The 18,891-nt window shown below is 39.9% G+C and overlaps 2 protein-coding genes across 9 annotated transcripts in view; both read right to left on the minus strand.

The window, feature by feature from the left end:
- The window catches only part of Rapgef6 (Rap guanine nucleotide exchange factor 6), a 145,310-nt gene extending 136,880 nt beyond the window's left edge, over positions 1-8,430 (minus strand). For all 7 annotated transcript variants that reach the window (XM_090320826.1, XM_090320828.1, XM_090320823.1 and 4 more), the window contains exon 1: positions 8,331-8,430. In XM_090320826.1, coding sequence (XP_090176952.1) covers positions 8,331-8,399 — 69 coding nt within the window. In that variant the 5' untranslated portion in view covers positions 8,400-8,430. The remainder of the gene's footprint in view (positions 1-8,330) is intronic.
- A 5,266-nt stretch (positions 8,431-13,696) lies between these two features.
- The window catches only part of Fnip1 (folliculin interacting protein 1), a 59,702-nt gene continuing 54,507 nt past the window's right edge, over positions 13,697-18,891 (minus strand). For both annotated transcript variants that reach the window (XM_090321134.1, XM_090321133.1), the window contains 2 exons: positions 15,805-15,920; positions 13,697-14,464 (listed from right to left, as the gene is read on the minus strand). In XM_090321134.1, coding sequence (XP_090177260.1) covers positions 14,386-14,464; positions 15,805-15,920 — 195 coding nt within the window. In that variant the 3' untranslated portion in view covers positions 13,697-14,385. The remainder of the gene's footprint in view (positions 14,465-15,804; positions 15,921-18,891) is intronic.

An 18,891-nucleotide genomic window follows, 5' to 3' on the forward strand; every position in this document is an offset into this window, starting at 1 on the left:
TATGAAGCATTCATAAGTCTTCCTCCCCAAAACCCCATGTATTTGGTATGTTTCAGAGTTGTCATTCTGATGAGTCCATAAATAATACAAACCCCAGGCCTGTAACACTCCCAACTTCTATTAAAAAATAAAGAACTTACTGTGATGAAGCCTTTTTATTTTATTCTTAAGCAGCTAAATTAGAACTGGCTACTTGTTCTATGTGAAAACAAAGTACCAGTTATAAAAGAAAAATACTCTGAGTGCAGAGAGCTCACAACTATAATCCTAGCTATTTGGGAAACTGAGTTCTAAAAATTTCAGTTCAAAGACAGCCTAGGGAGACAAATCCAAACAACTCACCTCCAACTAACCATTAAAAAGCTGGAACTGTAGATGTGGCTCAATTAATAGAGCCCTAGCTGTGAATGCAAAAGCTGAGTCAGAATGCAAGATCCTGAGTTCAAACCCCCGTTACCAGCACACCCACACACAAAAAAACCCAAAAAGCAAAAATACATATGCTATTAAGACATTTATCAAGCATATATATTTTATTTTCTTTGTTGGTCATAGGGCTTGAATTCAGGGCTTGAGAGCTGCTCCTGAGCTTTTTTTGTTGTTGTTCAAGGATAGGACTCTACCACTTTGAGCCACAGCTCCACTTCTAATTTTCTGGTAGTTAATTGGAACAACAGTCTCACCGATGTTCCTGCCTGGGCTAGCTTTGAACCTTGATCCTCAGCCCTCAGTCACCTGAGTAGCTAGGATTATAGGTATAAGCCACTAGCACATGTATTTTCATTGTACATACAACTTGAGATTAAAACTTCCATTAAATTAACATGAGTTATCTTGAATTACAAGTGAACCTCAAAATTCTTGGGCTGGATACAAAAATACTTGCAAGTAATCTACATATGCCTCCCATATACTTTAGGAAGGGGCAAGGGGAATCTCACTATGTTGCCCAATCTGGCCTTTTTTTGGCCAGTCCTGGGGCTTGAACTCAAGGCCTGGGTACTGTCCCTAAGCCTCTCTGTGCCCATAATTAACACACTACCACTCAAGCCACAGTACCACTTTGGCTTTTTCTGTGTATGTGGTACTGAGGAATCAAACCAAGGGCTTCATGCATGCTAGACAAGCACTGTATCACTAAGTCACATTCTCAGACCTCCCCCAATCTGATCTTAAGCTGCTGGGTTTAACTGATCTTCTCCATCTCCTGAGTAAATGAGTCTACAGACCTGCCCAGCTTCTCCCAAATACTTTAAATCATCTTTGGTTTAAAAACTAAAAAAATCTAAAAGCAAATACATGCTATTAAGAAATCATTTATCAAGCACATATTATTTTCTTTTTTAAAAGAAGATTACAGGGGCCGCAAGTTTGACCTAGTAAACAAAGACCGGGGTTCAATTCCTCAGTACCACATACATACAAAAAGCCAGAAGTGGAGCAGTGGCTCAAGTGCTATCTATCCTTGAGAAAGCCGAAGGACAGTGTTCAGGCCCTGAACTCAAGCCCCAGGCAGGACTGGCAAAAAATAATTTTACCTATACCACCATAAAAATGTTATGTAAATCACTGTTATGCTTCACTGGAGGATGATGGATGACAGAAGGAGAATGTGTTTAGACTCAAGCGTTCCTTTGAATATTTTCAAACCTTGAAGGTCTCACAGGTAACAAATATTTCACCACTGGGTTACATACCTACTCTCTTCCCAAAAGTATTTCCAATCCATGGTTAGTTGAATCCAGGGATGTGAAAATTGTGGCTACACAAAGGCCAACGTCACAAAGCACAAGCAAGACATGACTAAACAGGCGTGTATTTGTGGGAAAAAGATACATCTATGTCAAATAGTAGCTAAAGTTCCAAGTTTAACAGGTAGTCTAAAGTCCACTGTTCTGATGAAAAGGCCAATGGGGTGGTTTTACTGGACTAAGGAAGTCAGATGAGTCATGTGGCCTTAAGCAAGACTTTTTCTGTCTCCACTGTTCAGTTCTTGAATCTGTATGAAACGAACTAGCTGACTTGCTTCCCGCCACCCCCACCCCACTACAGTATTGCTAAAAGTGCTATGCTCACAAATACCTGCCATTTCCATTATCCACTAAGAAGTGTCCTACCGGATGACCTTCCCTGTCCCTGCCACGCACCTAATTCCTAAGGCCCTGCATTTACCAAATTTTAGAGCAAAGAGAAGAATGTATCTCACTTTAAGGTGGATACTAACATCAAACAGTGCTGCTTATTACTCCACAACATAGAAAAAAAATTTTTTTGGCTAGTCCTGGGGCTTGAACTCAGGGCCCGGGCATTGTCCTGGAGCCTCTTGTGCTCACGGCTCTAGCACTATACCACTTGAGCCACAGCGCCACTTCCAGTTTTCTGGTTGTTAACTGGAGATAAGAGTCTCATAGACTTTCCTGTCAAGGCTGGCTTCAAACCTGAATCTTCAGAGCTCAGCCTCTTGAGTAGCTAGGATTGTAAGTGTGAATACCACCACACTGGCTTTAGAATTTTTAATAAAGTAGTTCATCCTGCTTTTATTTACTGGCACACTTAAGTTTACCCAGACAAGTCCGGGTAAAAACAAGTGGGCAAACACAATGCATAGTTCACCATCACTCTAGCCTTCCAAGACCAGGATTTGTTGGCTCTTCCTCTTTGGAGGGCTATGAGAGGAAGTTTCTCAGCTTCTTAGAAAGAGAATCACTTGGGGTCAGGAGCGTGGCCTAGTGGAGGAGTGCTTGCCTAGCATGCACCAAGCCCTGGGTTGACTCCTCGGTACCGCATGCACAGAAAAAGTCCAAGTGGTGATGTGGTAGATAATTAGCCTTGAGAAAACCCAAGGACAGTGCCCAGGCCCTGAGTTCAAGACCCAGGACTAGAGAAGAAAAAAAAATACAGAACCATATGGTGTCAAAACTCCTGGATAACCTCACACTGGAGATTTCTAATACATGTAAAGCAAAGTACTTGGGAAAAAAAATTTTCTGATAAGGGGTCTTTTCAGATCTAACATTCCCTGTAGTTGTGTTTATAATTGAGAGTCCAGGGGCCTAGAAGTCTAAATACATTTTTTTTGCTTTCTGAGGGACCCTCTGAATGTACATTTGCTGTGGAAACACACACAACAGAATCTTTGTTCTACCACCCTCAGGGATGTGCAGTGACTCACTCAAGAATGACTCCCAAGTACAATGGCACCCTTTTGCTAGTTCAGAAACAAATGAAACGTTTACATGTTTACAGTTGAAGACTATTATTTTAAATTCTCAGACTAATGAATGATTACAAAAATACTAAACTTTTTTTTCTTCAGTCCTAGTCTTCTTCTGTTGGTTTGGGAAAAAAAGTTTTTGTAAAAAGTTACTTCTGATTTTAAGTTGGCATTATATTAGCACCTATTTGAGCATGAAATTTTTTCCCGGCATTAGTTCTAAAAAAAAAAAAAAAAAAAGTTAAAACTGACATCTATACCTGTCTTCTGCATTTTTGAAAAATAAAAGTTACGTTTCCTTCATCTGAACTGTCTCTCAAGAGCTACTAGCTAAAGCAATTTATAAGTTATCTTATGCAATGTGTAGTAAGAGAAAATAGCACAATTTGCAAGCTTCATTCCCCCACTCCCCCTGCCCCCCCAGCACTTCAAATAGTAGACTGGTAAAAATCAGTGTACTTTCCCACATTGGTTTTCTTTGTGAAGTCATTTAGTCTATAAATACATGATACACATTGGGGGATGAGGGGAATAACAGCAATTATAGCACAATAATCACTATTGTAGAAGAAGGTGAAAAGGTATCCTGGAAACACAGAGGAATGGAGAAAAAAAAAGGTTGCACAAATCTACAGTACTAGGGATAAGATTTCAATGCGTAGCTAGACTTTGCTGACTAAGAGGACGATAATGATCCAGAGGAAACAGCAAGTAAAATACATAGGACTAAGGTTCACTGAGCATCATTTTGAAGGCACACTGCTAATACTTTACATACATTATCTCACTCCACAAGACCATCACAAAAAAGTGATTTTGTTTTTAGCTACAAACACTCCAATTCTCAATACAAGACATCAGAGTTGAACTCAGCTTGTCTAAGGAAAAATTCCAAGGCTCACTAGGTATGGAGGCTGAAGGTATGAAGGTGGAAGGCGGATGGCAGATTCAAAGCCAGTCTAGGCAACATGGTAAGTCAAGACCAGGCTGGACTACATAGTGAGACTTATATCAAACAAAATGAAACTAATCCTCTCAATCCCCAAACTCCTGCGCTTATAAAAGAACACTGTTCTATTCCCATCTGATACAAAGAGACAGGACAGAATGCAGCACTATGGAAAACAATCAAAATGACTAGCTATCTACAAATACTAAATCTGATATGTGGTACTGGGTCTAATTTAAGAAATGACAGGTGAACATGAGCATTAAAAGTGAGCATGGGTGTTACTTCTCATATATACGGCCTAGCCGAGAAACAGTGTCAGCATTCAGTTGTATGTCACTCAAGGGACATGTTCTCAGAAATGCCATCATTAGCCAGTTGTGTCACCTTGAAAGTATTAATGTGCCATACACAAATTAAGATGTTTACTAGGCAATTTAATATATAGAACCCCTGCCACTTTGGAGTCTGGTAACCTGACACATGAATGTATCTGAGGTGAGGAGAGGTAAAACCCAACATTACCAGGCAGAAAATCGTAGAGGAATTGTATCCTTTCTTCTTCCTAACAGAACCAAACTCATGAATGGTATACTTGCTGTCTGCAATTTCTTGCATCTTTCTTCAATCCACTGCTGAAATCATTATGACAAGAGTAACACAAAGTATTTACAAGTCCTCACTTTTCTTGAGCTGTCCACAGATACTGACATTACTAAATAGTGACTTCTGAAATGCCTTCCTGTAGTAATAGCACTCTGTTTTCCTCCTAATCTCTAGTATTCTCCAAACCATCTTTCACTCTTCTTTTTTTCTTTCCTGTGCTCTCTGGTTTGAACTCAGTGCCTCAGGCCTTCCCTTAAGCTTTCTTACACAAGGTTAGAGCTTTCCGGTTTGAGCCACACGTCCATTTCCTGTGTTTTTGCTGATTAATTGGAGATGCGTGTCTTGGATTTGGCTACTCTGATTAGTTTTGAAGGGCAATTCTCCAGACTACCTAGAATTATAGGCCTGGGTGAACCATCAGTGCTCAGCTCCGTTCCTTTTCACATTAGAGCATACCAAAGATCTATCTTTGGCCCTTTTACATTCCCACCACGCCTAAGATTTCACCGATAAACCATATGCTATAAACTCTCAAGATCATACCCATAGTCTGGTTTGACATAATGCTCCAGATGCTTACTGAGCATCTGTGTCCCCTTGTGGGGAATTTTCCAACTCTTCAATGAAAACAGAATCCACTGACACCGCTCCTTCATCAATCTTAACAATATACTATTATTTCTACAATTAGCAATCTAACAAGTGTGTGACTCTTTTGTTCTGACACCCAATCCAAGAAAAAACATCACAACTTTGCCCTGGCCCTACTGCGGTGCATCAAGACTTGAGACGCTGCACTTACTCCAAGATTAGGTCCAGCAGAGTGAGGTAGACAACACTAAAAGGATGAGGCCAAGGAAAGCTCCTGGAAAAAATAAAAAGACTCAAAAAGTCCAGTCCAGAGGCAAAATGCAAAGAAGAAAAGGTGCCTTACAACCCTCATGGTCTTCAGAAGGAATACACACAATTCTGCTCAAATGAAATTCAAAACTATAAAGAACAAATCTATAGTAATAGAAGCAGAAGAGAAATTTCCCTCGGGATAGGATATTGATACAGAAAGGTCAAGTTTCTGGAACATTGGTAATATTCTATAATCTCAACTGGTATCTTATGCAGTTAAATACATGTGCAAAAATTAATCTGTGGACTTTACTACATTTTATACTTAATTTCAAAGTTAAAGAAGTTTAGCAGAAAGCAGACACTCCCTTCCCAATCACTGACCAGGCTGGGCACATTTTCCCTCTTTACTATCTCATTATCCCATCTGTTGCTGATACTGTAACCAGGACACCTGAATTATTGCATTTGCTTCCTTAAACTATCTCAGACTTTCCCTATTATCTTCATAGAGTTAGGAGCAGTCTTTCACAAAGTAACATGTACCAACTTAGACAAAAGGTTGCATGTTCACCCTTTATGTCTACCTAGAAGCCTCCCTGCTCCTGAAGTCCTTGCTCAGAGTAAGCTCATCTACCTTCCTCTTTAACCTGTTCCTTTGGCATGTCAACAGCTACTCTTAATTCCCCAAAGCGATTTTCATGATAGCTTATGTTGCTCATCTATATGCAGGTAGCGGGAATACAGTCTAAGAAATAAAATCAGATCCAAATATTGGCAACATCAGTCTAGCACTGGTGGACTTCGTCAAGCATTAAAGCACCAGCCCAACTAAAGGTGAGGTTCAAAGTCAAACATCAATATTCCCCCCCTACACACAATGTTATTTATCATCTACTTCTCAATCCTATAGAAATCTCAGAACTTACTTTGCTTACTAATATTTCCTACTACACAAAACAGTGCCTTCAACAGGTAGGTTGAGTGTATGTACTTGTAATAGACCTCTAAAAGTCGTTGGCTTTGTATCACTACATAGTAAAAGTATTTTTTTTCAAATGCACTGAAACACTAAGGATCCTCTGAAAACAAAGTTGTGAGAATTTCATCAAATCATTTACCAAAATAAATAATAACTAGGACTCAGGTTTTCATTCCCAAACCAATTCCAAACTCACTCAAAAGCATAGCCAATGAATCAAGTGGTCAACATGAACCACTGTTAGATGAAAGGCCTCTATTTTATTATGTACTATGTAGCCAGTCGTTTAGAAGCCCCTTGCCCAGCTTTCTCCCTTGCACTTTGCTGCTCTACCACTAAAACAAGACGCAATATTTAACACAGCACGCACTACTAGCAACTGTAACTGCACAAAGTTTAGTGTTAATATCAATTTTAAACTAGGTAATTACGCCATAAAAAGTAGAATTTTCCATTTAATTCACTCATTTAGCCTAAGTTTCCTTTTAAAAATAAAACCTACATCATAAACCTTTATATATATATATATATATATATATATATATATATATATATATATATATATATATAAAACCTCTGAGACACTTCTACTCTTCAAATTGACTGCTTTCACTTAGTTTACAGTAACTCCAGCAAGGGTCACATGAGATTATAAATGCAAACAAAAAAAAATGGTAACTTTTGCCTTGCTCAACTGGGCAGTTCAGGACCTCCAATAACAAAGTTTGACCTATCACAGCTTTGGTTATGGCTTTTAAAATGTCATGTCCCAAAAACTGAGTCCAAAGTTGCTGTGACTTAACTAATGCAATGCACTGTAAGATGGAAACTCAAGTGACTGAGCAATGTTTCTACTACTGTCATTTTTAAACAAGGCAGTCCAGTTACAGTGGCCGTGGCTTTTTATTTTCATTTTAGGAAACACCACTGGAGGTGGAAACTTCTCCAAGAAAACTCTTCAAGGAAATCCCCCTCTCTCAAAAACTCCAGCTACCATGTAAAGGAGAAGCACATAGACTTAACAGGTTTTTGTCATTTGCCTGAGAACTTCCAGGCAAACGAAAACAGCTGATGCTATTACTGCGAAGAGGGGGGGGAAAAAAAAAAAGAAATGGGTATCCAATCATAAAGTCCTGTAAACATTCCACTGAAATGACAGTATTGAGGGTGGGGAGGAATCACAGACGGGATGCATGAGTTTTTGAATGGATTTGGAAAACCTGTTTTCATCTTATTTTTTTTAATTTGTAGGCAAGTTGGACAAAACTTCAACACCATCAGTAAAGTGTTTTTTTTTTTTTTGACTAGTCCTGGTCACTTTGTCCCTGAGCTTCTTTTGCTCAAGGCTAGCACTCTACCACTTGAGTCACAGCACCTGGAATCGAACCTAGGACTTGATGCGTGCTAGGCAAGCACTCTACCACTAGGCCACATCTCCAGCTCTGTAAGTTATAATAACTTATCATTTCTACCTCAGGTAAACTTCCCGAGGTCACATTTTTGCCTAACTCAAGAAAACACTGGGAAGTCACCAGGAAGCGGGCGTGCGGCAAGGGCGGCCGCCCAATCGCCCGCGCCGGTGGCCCCGCGCCACGGACGGGAGACCCGGCAGGTGCGGACGACAGACGACCGCCGCGGGGTCCCGACCGAGCCGGGGCGGGCCGCACGTCGGGGACACCTCCCGTCCCCCTCCGCAGCCTCCCAACATTCCCATCGGGTCCTCCCGGGCTCCTCACCTCAGGCGTCCGCTCCGGCGGCTTCTTCCTCAGCGCCTGCCGAGCGCTAGGGTCCACGGGCGAGTTCATGGCCGCCCCCGTCGTCGCCTTCCCTTCTGCCCCCCCCGCCCCCCCCCCTGCGTCACCTTCCCACCCTTCCCCTAGCAGCCCACCGGACAGCCCATGTCACCTCACGTCGGTGAGGGAGCGGGGGGGTACCCTCTCCAAAAAGGCAGGGAAACCCCCGAGCTGTCCCGAGACTTAAAACACACACCCAACCTCAAAGCAAACAAACTTCTTCGCAACGCCCACCCTGGGCCCTCAGCCCACGCGCGACTGGCCAGAAAGAAGCCCGCGCGCGCAGTGAGGGAGGGGGGGGGGATACAGGAGGAGAGAGTGGAGGCGGGGCCAGTGCGCAGGCGCGCGCGCGTGAGCACGCCAACGAGCGCCTACGGGTGACGTAAGCCGGGGGCGGGGCCCAGAGATCTTTTTCCAGCCCTTTTTCGTCTTTTTTTTTTTTTTTAAAGGCGCATCGCGAGATTTTCCTTTACTGGGTGGTGGGGGTGGGGAAAGGGGGAGCGTGGTGGGGGTGGATCTGACTCAGAATTGTGGCTTCCGCCTCTGCAGCTTCCGGTGCCCGGAGAGGGGAGGGCCGGAAACCCCCAAATCCGGAAACGGGCGGGTGGAAGCCTCGCCTCCCGCCGCTCTTAACCCCCGGATCCTGGAAGATGTGCGGAAGGGGAAGCTAAGGGGGAAGTCCACGCACACGACTCCACTAGGTCTTTCACTAAAATGGAAGTTTAGCCGAGGGCTGGTGGCTCTGACCTATCATCCTAGCTACTCAGGGAGCCGAGATCTGAGGATGGAGGTTCAAAGCCAGGCTGGGAGGGAAAGGCCATGAGACCCTCATCTCCAATGAATCACCAGGAAACCATAAGTGGCGCTGTGGCTTAGTGGTGGCCTTGAGCACAGAAAGTGGCACAAAACACGAAACCACCACCAGCGTTTGAAACTCCTTGTGAGAATCCTTTCTTGTGGAAGACTGAAATTGCAAGGGCCTGTGAGTTTTCGGTGGGAACTGGGAAGCTCCTCTGACATTGAGACAGGGCTCCAGGGTGGATGCTTTGCTTTTTTCACGTCAGATTTGGTTTTTTGTTTGTTGGTCACAGAGCCTAGACGTTGTCCCGGAGCTTTTTTTTCTGCTCAAGGCCAGAACATTGAGCCACTTCCGGCTTTCCGGTGGGGAATTGGAGGTAAGGATTTCAGGGACTTTACTGCCCCGTCCGGCTCTCAGCCTTGATCCTCTGTCTCCTCAGTAGCTAGGATTCTGTGCATGAAACGCTAGTTTTTTTGTTGCTGTTGTTTTTACACAGGCTGACTATAAGCCAGTTTCCATAATTTGCCTGTCCCTACAGAGTAGCCAGAGCGCTTCCGAGACATTTTCCACAGTAAAGGTCACTGACAAGCTTTCTAGCACCTTTAGCTGAGTTTCTGGAGCAGAAACTGAGCAGACCTTTACTGTTTCTCATTGGTGTACAGGTGGGCTGTATTAGTCACTCAGTTCCTCACTTGCTACCATCATGGGCGGTGTCCTTTACACTGAAAAAACTCCTTGAGGGCTGTGACCACATCTGGGTCTTAGTATTTTCACAGCAATTTGCATGGTTAATAACTCAAGTGATTTATGATGATGGCTTGCTTTTCAAAGAGCAACTGATTCACAGTGTCTTTTTAATGACATGGTCAGGATTCATATCATATTAGTCATCACAAGAAAAAAGTTCAAACTACACACTTTATAGAGAAATGACAGCCAATGTGTTAATATACTTTTTGTTGGTTCAGAGTTTACCCAGATTTGAAGTTTACAGGCCATTATATAAGCACATCTCTTTGGGAAGATTTTTAGGGAAACAATGTACCAGAGAAGTTGTGGCTCAGTCACTGCAAAAATAAAGTGTAAAAAAAAGGGGGCTAATGGAGGGTGTGGGGGGGAGGGTAATGGCTGCCAAGACATGTGAAAGGGTATCAATGTATGTGAATTAATGCACCTTCTATCTGGCAAATATCATGTAACCCTTTTACTAATTACAATAAAAAAATAAAGTGAAAAAAAGGGGGGGCTGGGAATGTAGCTTAGTAGTAGAGTGCTGATCTAGCAAACATGAAGCCCTGGGTTCCATTCTTCAGTACCACATAAATAGAAAAAGCCAGAAGTGATGCTATGGCTCAGTTGAAGCTCAGGGACAGTGTCTAGGACCTGAGTACACGTCCCAGGCCTGGCAAAAAAAAAAAAATATATATATATATATATATATATATATATATATACATATATGGAAAATGCTACTGTGTTCCAGCAACCAACTTTCTCATCATTTCTGTGTCTAGACAATGGTTATCTAGAACATGCCAAAGTCCAGTCTAGATAGCAGTAAGAGGAGACACAACCCCCTTTCACTCTTTTCTATCTGCTTGACACCTTCCTACACTCGCTACAATTGCACTGTCAACTTAGGTTTGGTGTCACTTGCCACTTCGCCCCCACCTTCTCCATTGGCAAAGACAGATGATGAAATCCCGGATACCTTTACATCTGTCACCCATGACTAAGTTGGAAAACCATTTTGGCCTGAGAGACAACAATAGCATTGACTTCAGATGATCATGTTCAATTCTCTGTATCCACTTTTCATTAGTAAGCAGCACTCCAATGCTTCTCAGAAAATGGGACAAGAGTTCTCTAAGTTTGTGTGTATCAACAACCCTAAAAGAACTGATGGTTGTTTTGCAAACATTTTTTTACTTCCTCTAAACTTTCAAAACAGTACTACAAGCCCACTTGGGGTTAAGTCATTGCTGCAGAAACAGGCAGGAAGAATGGATGGAGGAGTGGATTTCCATACAATGCAGATAGAATGGACTTTTCTGAGTCATGTATGGGCCAATCAGTGAGCAAACCTGGGCACCAGGAGATCATGCTGTTGTTGCTTAACAATCAAGTCTGTGGTACTCTGTTTTGGGTATAATATTCTTAACATTTATATGGCTTCCTTTCCTCTCATTTTCAGTTAGCTTAGGTTCTGTCTGCATTTGAAGAAATTTTCAGTTTATCATTGTGAGGCACAGGGTCAACTGTAAGCATACAAACCTGTACTTTAGTTTATTTATTTATAAGAATGGATGTTAACATTTCTTCCAACAATATGTGGGGACCACAGCTTAACAGAGTAGCTGTTAACACTAGCAGTCAAAAAGTTATTGAACTTTTGGGATGTGCTAACACTCAACTAAATTTTTGTTATTTATTGTATCTCATTAAAGTAGATGCTAGCAATGTGGAAAGATCACATGTTCAGAAAGGCCAAACCTGGGCCAAGAATCCAGGTGGTCTGACATCTGAGCGAATAAAGTTACAAAAAGACATATTAACATATGAAAGACCAACATTATCCATCAAATTGACATGTGTTTATTGCACAAATTTCCCCTAGAACTGGGAGGATATTATAATACAAGGGTGCTTTTGAGAAATGTATTCAGAACAAAGAACAAGTATGTACATTTTACATATCCACCATCTAAAATAACTTAGAGAAAGCAGAACAATCTCCTAAGACATCTACCAGAAATAAGTACTAGGTAAAGTTTGACTTTTTCAGTGACCATCCAATCAATTGGATGTTAACTGCAACAAAATGAAATCAACTAGTATGTTTATTGCACTTAGTATTTTCAAACTCAAAATTAAGACGTTAATAAATGCTAAGATGCTTAAAATCACACCAATTAGTTTATATTTATGAGGAATTAGTTTTAATTCTATAATATATTAAAAAATCCCTTTTTTCATTTCCTGTTTCAATACAGGTGTTTTGATATGTAACACATTTGTCTGTACCGTAAGAAGTTGGAAAAAATTATTTTGAACAGGCTAAAACCCTTTTCACATTCATCATAATAACCACACTTTAAAAGAAGTAGCAGCTCATTCTTTGGGCTTTGTATAAGGAAAGAATGATTATGATGAAGGTACTAGAAATTATACTTGGATTAAGAATTATAAAACTCAGGAATCCTATGAGGATTAATGATTCTTAAAAACAAAACTATATAGGTCTTTTCCTTTCCCAGCAAAGCTTAGTTTTAAGAATAGCAATTGCAGGAGCATCCACTTATGAAAACTAGAATTGCTAAATGGTAATTAGATGCTTTAAATAATAGGGCTGAGAATAGATTAAGAAATAAGACATCTCCCTGCTACAATTAAAAAAATAATGTATAATGGCCCATAGAACTTTTCTAGATTACAAATTCTGCCAAAGAGATCTACTCACTGATTTCCAAAAGTAGACAATAAAAGATTTCCATTAAATGAATGGAATAAGAAAGATAAGCCAAAGAAAATATATCCAGGGAGACTAGTGACCAGCTAATGGGATGCAAGTCAAACTGCAAGCACAATAGTTTCTGCTTTACAAACCATTAAAGCAGCCATATCTTCTTTGTCTAGTTGGAATTCTCTTGAATGTACAAGGAACAAGGCAAAAAATGACACAGCACTATAAATTCAAGGTTTTGAGAGACTAAACCCAAAGAAAATTTCCATTAATTATTAAAAATTTAAATAGCAAGAATGGATATTATATAGTAACTAAATGTATTTAGTAACTTAATATGCTGATCAACTGTGATGAAAAGAGTCAATGAAAGATCAACTTCACTCCTACCATTAAATGTGTCCTTAGTCCAGAGAAGCAAAGAATAAACCCTTATGCAGTTTTCAAGTAAACTGAGGTAGTAGAGCAAATTGAAAACTTTTATCTACCAACCTTTCTATTTACATTACTTACAAGAGTTTGGTTCCTCATTAGCGTTTCTTACAAGCAACATTTCACAGTATATACAAAAAGAACAACAATTAAAAAGTGGAAATCTTTGAAAAAAACTCAGCTTTTGGAAGGGAGGAGCTCTTAGTGAAAAGAGGGTATTTTTAAGATTTATGAATTAGTGTAAATTGAATATTATTAAGTAGTGAATTCAGGAAGGGCTGATACTGAAAACAAGGGCCTTGGCTACCTGAGCACTTTTAAAGAAAATAGCATTTTTGCCAATGCTTTGGTGTAAATTTTTACACTAATTTTTATTAAATTAGTAAATATGTAAATATGAGTATTTGTAAGAATTAGTCCATAGTTACAAATGTTATAAAGTAGTATTCTTATTTTGGGGAATCTATATTCTTCAGCCTTAATAAAAAGATTGGCTTCATACATATTTTAGAGTATGTGAAACAGAAAAGTTATCAGAAAGTAATATTTCAACATTACATACAATATTACTTGAAAATATTCTTTAAAAAGGCATATTTATCAATCTTGTATTTTTGCCTTTGAATTTAAAAAATTAGATACATATGTACAGTCGGGTGGCTAATGTACATTTTCACTTAGTATTTTGAGCTTATTCTAATTATCAGGCTGTTTAAAATACTTTGAGAAATAGCCACAAATTAGTTGTTTTGAAAAAAATTAACCAATAATCCATAATCAAGGTTCTATACATTTCTATAACTTGGAAATAAGGAACTAACACTAGGGATATGGCTCAAGTGGTCGAGACCCTGCCTTCGCAAATATGAGGTCTTGAGTTCAAACTCTAGTAATGCCAAAAGAAGAATTAAACATGAAAGAAATTACTATCTCTGAGCCATAAAACTATGAGACAGCCGCTGATATTTATGAGTTGTGACAACACTGTAGTGATCACATGAAATTCTTTTGATAGTCATTTTTTTTTAGAAATTTCTAAGTTGCGCTTGGCTTGTCAAGTGCCTCCCCTCAAAATTATTTAGGATGTGTTTGTTTTAGTCAAAAACCTACCACCACCCAAAAAAAATCCAGTTAAAAAATAAAAAGCCATCCAATGTACATAGAATATGCAACACAACGCAAAATTCCCTGGAGATGGATGCATTCAGATGGAGTCTAATAGGAAAGAAGTCATCATAAATGCATGCGGTGCCTGCTTCATTGGTTGTGATTTAGGTTTCCACCAAAGTGAACCTTTGGGCATGTTAAAGAAGTATCTGAGCCACATATGGAGAGTGAGTGCTTGCTACAGCAGCCAAAAGAGGAAGATCACTGGATTCAATCCTGAAATAAAGAAAAGCCAGTTCAAGCTTTCTGTATCTAAAACATGATTCATAATAGGCAATAAACCACTGCACTGTTGAAGGTAACAAAAGTTGGAAATTTTTCAGTAAGGAAAGTTATAAAGAATCTGATAAGGGCTGGGGAGTGTGGCCTAGTAGAAGAGTGCTCACCCAGCATGCACAAATCCCTGGGTTCAATTCCTGGGTACCACATACACAGAAAAGGTCAGAAGTGGTGCTGTGGCTCAAGTGGTAGAGCACTAGCCATGAGAAAGCCTAAAGACAGTGCCCAGGCCCTGAGTACAAGCCCCAGCACTGGGGGGGAAGAAAAAAAAAAAAAGACTCTGATAACCATGTTGATGGGGAGGTTGGAAATTGAGGGAAAGGTAACAATTTCTTTTCATTTTGTATAATATGCATCATTTGGTTACATGTACATTATCCAAAAATAAATTCAAGCTTAAAAATATAAAGGAATGCATGTATGCACACAGACCACACATGCATGGATACACAAACAAACACAATGCCTTCCTTTACTCCCAAGATAAACAAGATTATATCTGTTTGCTGATTTCTCACACAGGAGAAGCATTCTCTAAAAGCCACATTAGGCCTTGAACAATGTGTTGTTGTATGGCATAGAAACAGGACTTGCAGTCATCCAAATCCCTGCCTAGTTCTACTAGTGTGTCACATCTGGCTTGTCCATTTTATAGAATCAGCCATTTCTAATCTTGGGAAGCACTGTCTACATTGTGTAGGATAACTGACAGTTGCGGATGAATATGTAGCTCAGTGGTACCACATGTGCTTATGTACTTAGTAGCAAGTGCCAGTTTGATGGCTAGCATAAAAAAAAATGTGAAATATACTGATAACGTAATTTAATTTAACATAAAAAATGCTGACTCCTTTTCCCTTCATAAAAACTTAATTTAGGTAAAATTTTATCATGTCCTAATTTCTTCAATTAGCATTTCAAGAAATGATTCATGTATACATGCACCCCCCAAAAAAATTAATATTGGAGGCCAGGCACCAGTGGCTCCTATTCCTAGCTACTAAGCAGGCTGAGATCTGAAGACCATGGTTCAAAGCCACCGCTGGTAAGATAGTCCAAGAGACTCTTATCTCCAATTAAATACTGGAAGTGGCACTGTGACTCAAGTGGTAGAACACTAGCCTTCAGCTGAGGAGTTCAGGGACAGTGCTTAGGTCCAGAGTTCAAGGCCCATGACCAAAAAACAAAACAAAACACTTAGAAGAAGAAAGTAACTTTGAGGAACATTTCTTACCTGAAGAGTAATGAGAAAGGCAGAAAAGAAAGTATGAACATACCCAAGGACCACTCCCAGTTCCTTGACGTGAACACGCATCTGTCCCCTCAGGTACTCAGACAACATTTTGCTCTTGAAATAGAGTTCCTGTAACCGGTCTTCTAGATGCATTACACACTAGAGTTAGGGAAAAACCAAAACAGAAAATTAGTTCCAATCCTTAGAATGATGGCAAGGTTCAAAGCATCATGTTTTTGACAATTCTATTTAGGTATATTTCAGCATGAAGGAAAAACTGAAATGCTAGCGCTTTATCACTTGAGCCACAGCACCACTTCTGGATTTTCTATGTATGTGGTCCTGAGGAATCAAGTCCGTGTTTTCCTTGATGTTAGGCAAGCACTGCACCACTAAGCCAAACTCCCAGTCCCATATATCCATATATTTATACACACACACACTTATATATACATATACATATATATAATTTATAAATGTATTTTAACTCAGGATTATGTACCTTTTAAGAAATTTTATCACTTGTGCCATGCCTGAACCCATTGTTGCTTTAGTTATTTTCCAAGTAGTGCCTGGTACATTTCGCTCAAGGTGGGGAGTCACTCTTAGATTATAACCCTCGGTCCCATGAACTGCCATGTAGCTGAATCAGGCAGAGACCATCACACCAACTTTATTAGGTGAAATGGGAGTCTAATTTTTGCCTAGGCTGGCCTTGAAATGCAGTCTTCCAGATCTCTGCCACCCAAACAGCTGGAATTGTAGGTGTGAGTCACTGTACTTAGCCATTAAAACATTTTAAACAACTCAAGTGTTGAGAATGTTCACAGGCCAGGAATATGGCTTACTAGTAGAGTGCTTGCCTAGCATGCATGAAGCCCTGGGTTCGATTACTAGGTACCACATACACAAAAAAATCCAGAAGTAGTATTGTGGTTTAAGAGGTAGAATGCTAACCTTGAGAAAGCCCAAGGACAGCACCCAAGCCCTGAGTTCAAGCCCCATGACTGGTAAGAAAGAAAATAAAGAGAAGAGAAAACAAGCCAGCCAATTTTTTTACTGGCACTGTGGCTCAAAGTAATAGAGCCTGTCTCAGTCAAAGACAGCGCCCATGCCCAGAGTTCAAGCCCCACAACAGACCAAAAGAAAAAAGAAACCACTAATAATGATATATCTCAAGTTCTTTGCTAGGCGCTTGTATGTAATCCTAGCCACAAAGAAGGCTAGGATCTGAGGATTGCTGTTCCAAGACAGTCGGGGCACTGAAAGTCTGTGAGACCCATCTCCAATTAACCACCAGAAAACAAAAAGTGACTCTGTGGCTGAAGTGGTAGAGTGTTAGCCTTGAGCTGAAGAGCTCACAGACAGTGCCCAGGCCCAGAACTCAAGCCCCACAACCATGTTGTACACTATGTTGTACAACTATTAATTCCCTACACTTCCAAAGGTTTTTGCATCTCAACTGGAAAATTTTGACCCTTTAAAGAACTCTATATTCCCTCTCTCCTCCTATGTCTTAATAAACACTATTGTATTTCCTATTCTTTTTTTTTGGCTGTCTTGGGGCACTGTCCTTGGGCTTTCTCAAGGCTAGTGCTCTACCACTTAAGCCACAGTGCCACTTTTGGCTTTTTCTACATATATGGTACTGAGGGATCAAACCCAGGGTCTTTGTGCATGCTAGGCAAGCACTCTACCACTAGGCCAAACTCCCAGCCCCTTTATTTCCTATTTCTATTAATTTTCTAGGTATCTCATATAAATGGGATTTTATTTTATATTTGGCTTTATTTGTTTTATATTTAGCTTAATATTTCAACCATCTTGTACTATGTATTTCATTCCTTTTTATGTCTAAAGAAATAATGTACTAAACCATATTTTGCTAATTAACTAGCTAATAATAAAAATGAATTTGTTTTAACCTTTGGTTATTATAAATAATATGCCATGAACACTAAGATACAATTACCTGTCAAGTCTCTGCTTTTTTTTTTGGCCAGTCCTGTGCCTTGAACTCAGGGCCTGGGCACTGTCCTTGGGCTTTTTCAAGGCTAAAGCTCTACCACTGGAGCCACAGCACCATTTCTGGCTTTTTTCTACATCTGTGGTACTGAGGAATTGAACCTGAGTCTTCATGCATGCTAGGTAAACACTCTACCACTATGCTAAACATCAAGCTTCAAGTCTCTGCTTTTGAATCTTCTGAGTAGAAATGTAGAAGTGAAGTTGCTGCACCACATGATAATAACCCACACTATATGAACCATGTTGAGGACTGTCGGTCTGTTTCCCAAATCACTTGTACCATCTCAAATACCCATCATCATTGTGCAATAATTATCATTTCTCCATACCCAGGCAGATACTCTGTTTTGCTTTAAATTACAGCCACCCTCCTAGGGTCATCCTTGTAGCCATTCATTGTAATCACTGTCAATGTAATCTTATTATAGCTTCATTTGCATTTCCCCAGTGGTTAACTAGCTTGAACATATTTTCATTTGCTCATTGGTCATTTTTTTGCATTTTTTATTGTAATTAGTAAAAGGGTTACATGATATTTGCCAGATAGAAGGTGCATTAATTCACGTACATTGATACCCTTTCACATGTCTTAGTACCCATTTCCCTCCCCGCCGCCACACCCTCATTGGTCATTTATTACAGATTTTCTTTGGCCAAACATTCAAGTCTTTTACCCAGTTTGAAATTCAATCATTTGTGTTTTGTTTCTAAAGAACAAAAAGGAGTAGGAGTCTTTATATACAATTATGAATTACTTAAAAGAGATAATTCTGAGTATGTCCTTAGGTTATCATTTATGTATGCATCACAGTACTACATCATAGAAACCTAGAGAACACAAAGCCATCAAGAGACACCAGGCTTATAGAATTTAAACTCCTTTGTACAACTACTTAAAAATAAAAATTAGCCAGGGGCTGGTGGCTCATCACGCTAATCAACTTTAAGACATAATCTAATCTTAATTACCTTCTAAAATTACCAGCTCCAAATAAAGTCACAAAAGAGGCTGGGATGGAGACATGACAAACATTAAATTTCTTATACTTTTGTCTACAAAATGATGAAGCTGGGAACACATTTTAGGAAACATACTGAAAGT

The sequence above is a fragment of the Megascapheus bottae genome, chromosome 29 (genome assembly GCF_031878675.1).
Source record: "Megascapheus bottae isolate mThoBot1 chromosome 29, mThoBot2.hap1, whole genome shotgun sequence".
Taxonomy (NCBI): Eukaryota; Metazoa; Chordata; class Mammalia; order Rodentia; family Geomyidae; genus Megascapheus; species Megascapheus bottae.